General features: G+C 49.9%; 1 protein-coding gene across 1 annotated transcript in view; it reads left to right on the forward strand.

Moving 5' to 3' along the window:
* Nucleotides 1-4901, forward strand: part of LOC103087490 (cytochrome b ascorbate-dependent protein 3) — a 7204-nt gene extending 2303 nt beyond the window's left edge. The window contains 4 exon segments of the mRNA XM_082931242.1: nucleotides 2319-2527; nucleotides 3180-3334; nucleotides 4066-4222; nucleotides 4878-4901. Of these exon segments, the coding sequence (XP_082787368.1) occupies nucleotides 2319-2527; nucleotides 3180-3334; nucleotides 4066-4222; nucleotides 4878-4901 (545 nt within the window).
* Nucleotides 4902-7821: the final 2920 nt, after the last annotated feature.

The following is a 7821-nucleotide window of genomic DNA, read 5'->3' on the forward strand; positions in this document are numbered from 1 at the left end:
TAGGGAATGTGGCCAGTAATTATGTAATATCTTTGTATGGTGATGATCATAGCTAGACCTATCATGGTGATCATTTTGAAATGTACAGAAATATTGAATGACTGTGTTATGTAACAGGAAGTAACATAGTGCTGTAGGTCAATTATACTCCAAAAACAAACAAACTCGTAGTAAAAGACAGCAGATTTATGGTTACCAGGGGTGGGGGGAGAGGGAATTGGATGAAGGCAGTCAAAAGGTACCAACCTCCAGTTTTAAGATAAATAAGTACTAGGGATGTAATGTACAACATGATAAATACAGTTAACCCTGCTGTATGTTATATATGAAAGCTGTTAAGAGAGTAAATCCGAAGAGTTGTCATCACAAGAAAAAAGTTTTTGTCTATTTTTTAAATTTTGTATCTATATGAGAAGATGGATGTTCACTAAACTTATTGTGGTAATCATTCCATGATGTATGTAAGGCAGACCATTATGCTCTACACAAACTTATGCAGTGCTGTATATCAGTTATATCTCAATAAAACTGGGAAAAAATAAGTACAAATTTTAAAATTAATGTTATTTAAAGTATTATTTAATATCAAATATAATTTGATAATAGCATCCATAAGCATTAATTACCTAGGCATAAATCTGACAAAAGCCATATAAGGTTTCTACAGAGAAAAATATAAAACTACTGAAATTAAAGAAGCCCTAAATAAATGGAGGGATATACTACTGTGTAAGTGGATTGGAAGACTAAACATTGTAAAGATGTAAATTCTGAAATCGTTTTGTAGGTTAATTTCAACCCCAAGGTCTCAGTGCTTATTTTTGTGAAAATTGACAGTCAGACTGAATTATCTTGAAATGCAAAGGGCCAAGATTAGTCAAGGTGGTTTTGAAAAAGAGCAAAGTTGGAGGGCTTACTCTCCCATCTATTCAGGTTTATTATAAAGCTACTGTAATTAAGACAGCGTGGGACCTACTGTACAGCACAGGGAACTCTGCTCAATACTCTGTAATGGCCTATATGGGAAAATAATCTAAAAAAGACTGGATATATATAAATGTATAACTGACTCACTTGGTTCCAGTACACCTGGAACTAATACAACATTGTAAATCAACTGTATTCCAATTAAAAAGAAAAGTGTGGTAGTGATAAGTGAATAGACAAGTGAGGAAAGGTGGCTCTGCAGAGCTGTGGGACAAGATGTTCTTTTCAATAAATGATGTTTAGTCATATGGAGTAAAAACATTTTATTCACGAAAATCGGCAGCGGGCTGCACCTGGCCTGTGAGCGGCAGCCTGCCAGCCCTTGCTCTAGGGAGCAGGGGCTGAAGCCTCTCGTGGCACAGTCGGGGCCCTACCTGAGGGGTCTCCTTACTCCTGCCAGACCCATCCTTGCCCCGTGCATTCAGAGGCAGGCCTTGGGGCTCAGGTGAGTCTCATTTTCGCCACTTGTGAAATGGGAATAATGACGACGTTGATAATAGCAGCTTACCCCGTGTACTTTGGGTACATCCTCCCACTTTTGTTCTTACAGGAAGCTTGTGAGGCGGGCTCTATTGTTGCCTCCATTTTACAGATGAGGAAACGGAGATTTAGAAAGATGCCAAATAGCTGAGAGGAAGAACCTGGATTTGGACCTCGGTTATCTAACCTTAAAGCCTGTGTCCTTGACAACTCACTTCAGTTGTGAGAATTCATTCAGTTAGATGAAATAATGGATGTGACATTGCTTTTCAACCTGGAAAACTGCATACAAGTGGCATTTATTATTGTTATGACAGAATGGCAAGGCCATGAAACCCGTTCTACCCACACCTCCCCTTTCTTAAATTGAAGTGTAGTTGATTTACAGAGTTGTGTTTTCTGGTGTACAGCAAAGTGACTCAGATATATATATATATGTGTGTGTGTGTATATATATATATATGTAGATACGCATATATACGTATATATTTTCAGATTTCTTTCCGTTATAGCTTATTACAAGATACTGAATATGGCTCCCTGTGCTCTGCAGTAGGGACCCACTGTTTATTTTATGTAGAGTAGTTCGTATCTGCTGATCCCAGACTCCTAGTTTGTCCCTCCTCCGGCTCCTCCCCTTTATCATGGTCCTCGTCTCCCTGCTTCACGGTTGATGGCTATACCAGAAATGATGCAAGGATGGGAGATGCTGAGGAGTTGATACTGATGTCCTAGCATTTCCTTCCTCTCTTGTTGGGAGGCTGTCTGGGATCACGTCAGGGTAATTCCCCTAATGCACGGGTGAGCACAGGGGAAGAGGCCGAGCCCAGGGACTGCTCTCTCTCCTACAGCATCACTGGTCTACCGCCTGCCCCAGTCATGGGTAGGGCCCAAGCTGCCCTGGAAATTCGGCCACGCAGCCATGCACCTGCTGGCCTTCATCCTGACTGTACTGGGGCTGCATGCCGTCTTTGACTTTCACAGCCATAGAAAGATCCCCAATCTCTACTCCCTGCACAGCTGGCTGGGCATCATCACCGTCTTCCTCTTCGCCTGTCAGGTGGGTACTCTCTGTTCTCCTTTGGATTCCCACAGCTGCCAGCTCTCGTTGGGACTTCACTTGCATCAGCACCAAATATCCCTTCTGCTTACTGCCTGGAGACGGCCTTGCAGGGCACATCCTGTAGAATCTGCAGTTTGAAGGGCTGTGGGAGATTGGTGGTTCCTGAATTCACCCTGTTCCAGCTCTTACCCCTCACACGGCCCACCTGTGGTGCTGGAGCGCTCTAAGCTAACTGTCACAGCACGCACCACACTGACTCTAAATCATCTTTTCTGCCCTCTTCTCTGCCCCTTTCTGTGACCCAGAAGCAATTCTAGAAGTAGTGTCCGTATTCTGATGTCAGCCCTGCACAAATGAGTTCTGTGAGCCAGGACAGGGAGGAAGCAGAGACGAACAAGGATGGCTGGGTTTGCGGGAGACTGGGGATAGCTAAGCATTTCATGTAGGTAACATTCCTACATTCCTTTGTGTAAGACAAACAGACCCTAGTGAGGAGGCTAGGTGTGGTGCTGGGGCAATGCCTGGTGGGAGGTTTGAGCTGGGAGATAAGGGCAAGGGTTCACTGATGGGTAGGAGGCACTGGTGGGTGGGATGACCTGGCGCACCTTTGGTCACACACAGTACAATCAGGTATTTCCTGTGTCCACAGTGGTTCTTGGGCTTTGCGGTCTTCCTGCTGCCCTGGGCGTCCGTGCGTCTGCGCAGCCTCCTTAAACCCATCCACGTCTTCTTTGGAGCCTCCATTCTCTCTCTGGCCATTGCATCTGTCATTTCCGGCATCAATGAGAAGCTTTTCTCCAGTCTGTGAGTGGGACGGCGCCCCCAACTCTAGGGTGGAGGGGAAGGAACAGGGTCTTCAGAAGATGCACTCGATGATCATAGGACCCATCCAAGGGAGGGAAGCTTTTGGGATGGGGCTTGTTCCTGATCTGGAAGGTTAATGGAATCGGTCTTTCTTTAGGCTGAGATTGGTAAACTGGTCAGCAAATACCCAGCATCAAAGTGATTTAGAACCTACTCTGTGGCAGAAACTCTTCTAAACATCTTAAATTTAATCCTCTAACTGCCTTACAACACTTGTTGTCATTGCCACTTATACATTAGGGAACAGAGGCACAGAGAGGTTTAGTAATGCACCTAAGGGCGCACAGCCAGTAAGTGGCAGAGCTTTGTGTTAGGACTAGAGGCTGCATGCCTAACCACTGCCATTCTTTGTTCTTTGAAGTAGTGGGGGTGCAGTGAAAAGCAAACAAGATTTGAGGTCAGACCTGGGTGTAGATCTTGGCTGTGCCATTTCCTAGTTATGTAAACCCTGGACAAGTTGATTTCATGTCTGGGAGCTTTAGCTTCCTTACAGGGAAAAAGCATTCTGCAGACACTTGTCATGGCAGGGACTTGGAAAGTATGTTAATATTCCAGGTCACAGCAGGTCCTGGGAAGCTTTTCTTATCCTCTGTTAGTGGCACTGAGCCTCGCATTGGGCAAAAACAGGTAGAAAAGTTTCTTGAGCGCCCACATTGTTTTGTCATCCTCAGGAAAAATGGCACCAACTCATACTCCAGCCTGCCCAGTGAGGCTGTCTTTGCCAACTGCTCTGGGATGCTGGTGGTGGTCTTCGGGCTGCTGGTGCTCTATATCCTGCTGGCTTCATCTTGGAAGCGCCCAGAGCTGGGGATGCAGGCCGAAAGACAGGTATGGGGTTTTGGTCTCCCATTCCAGGTTGGGGTAGGGCCAGGTCTAGGGAAGGGTCACCCAGTAAAGACTTGGGCTTTGCCGGGAAGACCAACCCAGTAACGTGGTGGGAAACCAAGCTGCTTGAAGGTGGGGTTAGGCTGGCTGATGGGGCGCACCAGTGGCAACCCAGCACCTCCTGGCCGTTGCAGCAAACGCAGCTGCTCGGGCTCAGGCTCCTGGGGGCCTGTCCGCTGGGAGAGGATGGGGGTGACTCCCCTCCCCAGATTGCTGTGGTTTCACGAGGGGAAGTGTAGCCTTGTCTTCTCCAAGGACGGGCTTGAGCGTGAGGACGGCTGTATGGTAATTTCTACTTCTTCAGCTTTAGGGTTCATCGGGTGGGATGGGAGCTTATCTAGTGGGTGCTTGGTGACAGTTTGAGTGCTTGCAGCACGTTTTGCCTGTTCTTGGCCACGCAGGCACCTGAGGGACATGGTGAGATGGGGTGTGTATTGGCTGAGGGGCTTTGGAGCTTCTCTGAAAGGTGTGGTGGCGTGGGCTGGGACTCGCCCTGCAGGTTGGGGTCTGAGCATCTCAGGCCTGGTGTGACTCCTGCAGGTCAGGGGCCATTTTGACGTTATGCCATTAACCTGCGTGCATCTGCCTGTCTTTCCAGGCCCTGTTGCACGGTGGGGAGTGAAGCAGGAAGGCGCTGCCAGGAGCGGTTGGTGGTGCAGTCTGGACTCCTTCAGAAGCTCTGCTCTCCCCAGGGCTCTCATCCAGTCTCCCCTCGTCTCCGTGGTGGACCTGCTCTCTCCACAGCTTGCTGCCCACATGCTTTTCTTGGTGGCTTTGGCTTCTCCACCTCTTCCTGGCGTTGACTTCTCAGGTCGTTCGTTTATCCCAGGCCCTCCTTGCCCTGGCTGCTCACGCCGCTCCTGCTCGCGTGAAGTCAGGCTCATTTCCCCTTACACCCCTAGGGCTGTGGCAGAGAACCCCGAGAGCTCAGATGACCTGGGAATCGAGTGCAGTCCGTACCGTGAAAAGTGAGGGAGCCGATGCTTCCTCAGCTTTCCCTTGAAGTTTAGGCCGCTGCCCCGAGCCAGGCTTCATCTGCTCTGTTACCTCCATCCAGCCCATCTGGACACCAGGCTGGGCGGGAACACGGGGAGGCGATGGAAGGACAGGGCACAATGGCAGAGCTTCTGCAGAGGAGAAGCTGAGGAGCTGGCTGCCCGTTGCTGTTGTTACCCGTCGCTGCATTCTGTGTCTGCGTGCGTTGTATGTGCCCTTCTAGCTGCTGCTGCAACTGGGGCCTGGATCCCGGCCCTTCCCTATGACTGACGTGCTGTCGGACAGCCTTATGAGCCCTGGTAACCTGCTGTCCCAAGAACAGCCTGTCCCACGGAGGAGTAGCAGGGGTGCCTCGAGCCTCCTTTCCTTTCCCTCATCGGGTCCAGGCTTGCCTGCCTGTCCCTGGGCAGGTTCAACCTTGCTCTCTCGGCAGGGCACTTGCTCAGCTATTTTCCCTCTCTAGCTTGCCATGAAACATGCCAAAGTCATGGTGCATTGTACCCAGCAGAGCCCTGGGATCTAGGCCACCTCCAGAGGCGTTCCTCACTGAGCGTCCAAGTGCCTCACTTGCCCCGATAGCTACGTGCCTGGCACACCCAGTCTCGGGTGTGATGCCAGAGTGTGCCGCCACTCTTCCAACGAGACTGTGGTGGCGTCTTGCTCCTCTCCTAAGTGTTGGCACTGCCCTCTCCAAACAAGCCCTGCCAGGTCCCAGGCTCCATACTGCTCTGCTTAGGTGACAAGCAGCATGACGACACCTGGGGTCCCGAGTGGGCCTTACTCCCTGGCAGGGGCCATGAGGCTGACTGTCCACCCCACCCCACGTGGCCAGATGCTGGCAGGAGGACTATGACAGAACTTCTCAAGTGGCTGAAGCCCTCAAAAGCCACTGGGGTGACTGCCAGGCACCTTGGTTCTAGGACCAGCTCCCCCTCTTTGCACATGGGTAGGCATTTCACTTCTGAAGCTTGATTTTCATTAAACGTGTTTTTAATAATCAAAGCCTTCTCTGCTGAAATGACACTGTGGTTAAGTGAGCTCTGGGCAACTTGCAAAAGCCTCAGGCTAGTTCTGACCCTCAGACCCGGAAATGGGCAGACCTGAAGACACCAAAGAACCGCGTGACTGTCTTCTTAGAATCACATGTGACTCTTGGTTCGTGTGCGTGTCTTTAATAGTGAATGGCCCTTGAGCACTTGATTATCTTACAAGGAAGGAGATGTTTCCTATTTCATAATCTGAAACACGACACTCAAAAAGGGTAAGTGACTTGCCCCAAGGTCACCCAGCCAGGAAATGGCAGAGTTGGGATCCACAGTCCAGGTGTCTGATGCCAGTTTCCTTCCCAGCTGCTGGGTGTGTGCATCTGTGCACACTGAACTGTGCCTCGTGGTCAGGGAACCTGTGGTGTGGCTGATGGACAGGGGACCCTGGGCAAAAAAAGGGAAGCCGAGGGGTTGAGGAAGCCTGCAGCCAAGTTTGGGCAAAGTGGTGGCCCCCTTCCAAGTGTGATGAGCTGAGGCCACCTGGTGGTAGAGCAGACGACTCAAGGAGTTGGATGCACGTATCGGTGATACTGGTAACTCCCAGTGAGTAAGCCCCTGGACTGCTGAGGCCTTTATCTTCACCGGTTCATTTGAATCCTTTCCACGTGCCCATGAGGTGGGCACCGTTCGGATTTTACAGATTCTAAGAGGCTAAATAATAGGCCTGAGTTTATGTAGCTAGTCTGAAGCAGAACCAGGATTCAAAGTCATATCTATGTCTAAAGTGAATCCATGCCAGTGCCTTTAACTGCCCCCTGCGCCAAGTATGGGCCAGGTGTGTGCTGTGCGGTCTCCACCACACACCACGTACACTCAGCAGCCCCTCCTGCTCTCCCAGGGGCCATCAGTGATGGCTCTAGAGAGACCCATGGGCTGGCCTGGGCACAGTTTCTGTTCTACCGCTGCGCCTTAGAATATGGTGATTTCTTTTCCTTTTGGAGACCCACTTGCCCATTTGATTCCTGAAGAATCAGTGAATTCTGTTAGTTTAGTGCTGAGAAAAGCACACCCATCAGGTGTGGTGTGTGCACTGGAAGCACAGGAATGGGGATCCCAGTGGAGTTGGCCCAGCTGCACAGACCCTGCCTTTGGGTCTCAGGCGGTAGGAGATGGGAGATGAGCATTTCAGTGGTGGGGTGAGGTCTTAGTCGGGTGCGTTAGTGGGCCCACTTGTTCACACACTTGGATAAAGGTCCCTTAGAGGAAGCAGCAGCTCTTTTGCTTCAATGTGGTTTATTGGCTTGCTTTTTCACACTCAGTTCAGGTGCAGAAGACCTTTCACAGGGAGTCTTAAAACCAAATGAGAGTTGCCAGTTAAAGATTGTGCTGCCACCTAGGGAAAAGCCTTATCATCGAAGCTTAGAACTGGCTGGGGTCAGAGCCGGGTGACCCTAGGACTCCCCCTTTCCTGAAGAGGGAAAGGTCAGTGACCCACTCTGGGCCTGCAGTTTCTACAGTGGAGGAATTCTGCAGGCTGGTTGAGAAATTCCTGCTGAAATC

This window comes from Lipotes vexillifer, unplaced genomic scaffold (assembly GCF_000442215.2).
Source record: "Lipotes vexillifer unplaced genomic scaffold, Lipotes_vexillifer_v1.1 scaffold1129, whole genome shotgun sequence".
In the NCBI taxonomy this organism is placed as follows: Eukaryota; Metazoa; Chordata; class Mammalia; order Artiodactyla; family Lipotidae; genus Lipotes; species Lipotes vexillifer.